Below are 1,398 nucleotides of genomic sequence, written 5' to 3'. Positions count from 1 at the left end.
CTCACTTTCTTTACTTCCCCACATCCTCCCATTCCACTCTTTCCCACCTGCTCTAACTATATTTCACAACCATAACCCTCCCACCCCTATTTTCCCCCACCTCAGCATACCCCTACCTCAAAATCCCAACCCTCTTCTCTCTCTCTCCCATATTCTTACCTCACACATGTCACTCCTCATTTTCACTTCCTGAATCCTGTCTAACATCTCCAGCCTCCCAGACACACCTTCCTCCAACCCCTATCTCTGTATCTCACACCTATATCCACATCATTCCCTACCCCATGACCTCTGTCATGTTCCTGCTTTCTGCCAGGTCCCACTCACCTGACCTGTCCCTTAAGAGGTAAGGAACATTTCACCATCTTACATTTACTGAATTTTGTTCTTTGAAGATAAGACTTAGAAATATTAGAAACATTTCATCATCTTACGATTTAATTTTATTGAGTATATGACAATTAAAATTTCCAATCCCTTCTCTCCCCTTTGCCCACATCCACAAGGTCTCTTTCTGGCTCGCGTTCTCCCTCTCTCTCTCTCTCTCTCTCTTTTTTTTTTTGTAACCAACCCAAAGTCCAAGGTCATTCCTTTGTCTTGATGTAGGAGCCAATGCAGATGTCAGGGGAGAAGTGGGTGGCTCACATTGGCTCCATTAAGTGGATCTCCTTTTCATAGATATTAGGGATCAGACCCACAGGAGAGTTGATCATGTAGACAGTATTCCTGCTAAATAGCTTGAACTCGTAATGAATAAGTTGCTCCCAAAAGCCATTGTTGGGACGGATGGTGGGGCGGCAGGTCTTGGTCCATGTGTGCGCATCCAGCAGGGTCATGGTGTGGTATTTCATGAGATAGGCAAGGCAGAACACTGCTGAGCAACTCACTCCTGCAGAGCAGTGCAGCAGTGAGCGGCCATTCCTTATATCTACACGGTGGATACGATCAGCTATGGGGTCCAAAAAGTCATAAAGGTAGGAATCGGGAGCATCACTCACCGGCACTTGCACATACTCAATGTCATCAAAGAACGTGTTCACTACTTCTGACGAGGTATTGATAATCGTGGTGATGCGGTTGTTGGACACAGTGAGTTTGTCGTTAGCGGCCATAGCATTACTGAGAAAAAGGCTGTTAGTTATTTGCGAGAGGCCATAAATGCTGTCGTGTTGGATAGTTGGATGTGGAAGGAGACAAAATGCTGAAGTCATCGTGGCGTTGGGTCAGCTGTCTCTCTGTACTAGGTTCCAGGGCACCAGCCTCTGCAGCTTTAGGAAAGCATCTGCTTTGCTAAAATCTTAGGTAAACGTATGGAGGAGAGAAGTCCAAGCACTTGGTAAGTAACCTCTGTCTCCTCCTCTACTACCTATGTGTCACAATGGTGACCAATCTGTGACT

General features: G+C 45.9%; 1 protein-coding gene across 1 annotated transcript; it reads right to left on the bottom strand.

Moving 5' to 3' along the window:
* Positions 1-641: 641 nt before the first annotated feature.
* LOC126496546 (dual specificity phosphatase 21-like) lies at positions 642-1,211 on the bottom strand. The gene has a single exon (XM_050134029.1). The coding sequence runs from the start codon at positions 1,209-1,211 to the stop codon at positions 642-644; it is 570 nt and encodes a 189-aa protein (XP_049989986.1).
* Between the last annotated feature and the right edge of the window lie 187 nt (positions 1,212-1,398).

The sequence above is a fragment of the Alexandromys fortis genome, unplaced genomic scaffold (assembly GCF_014885135.2).
Source record: "Alexandromys fortis isolate MF-2015 unplaced genomic scaffold, M_Fortis_MF-2015_v1.1 scaffold_7779, whole genome shotgun sequence".
In the NCBI taxonomy this organism is placed as follows: domain Eukaryota; kingdom Metazoa; phylum Chordata; class Mammalia; order Rodentia; family Cricetidae; genus Alexandromys; species Alexandromys fortis.
This window is presented reverse-complemented; position numbering and strand designations above follow the sequence as displayed.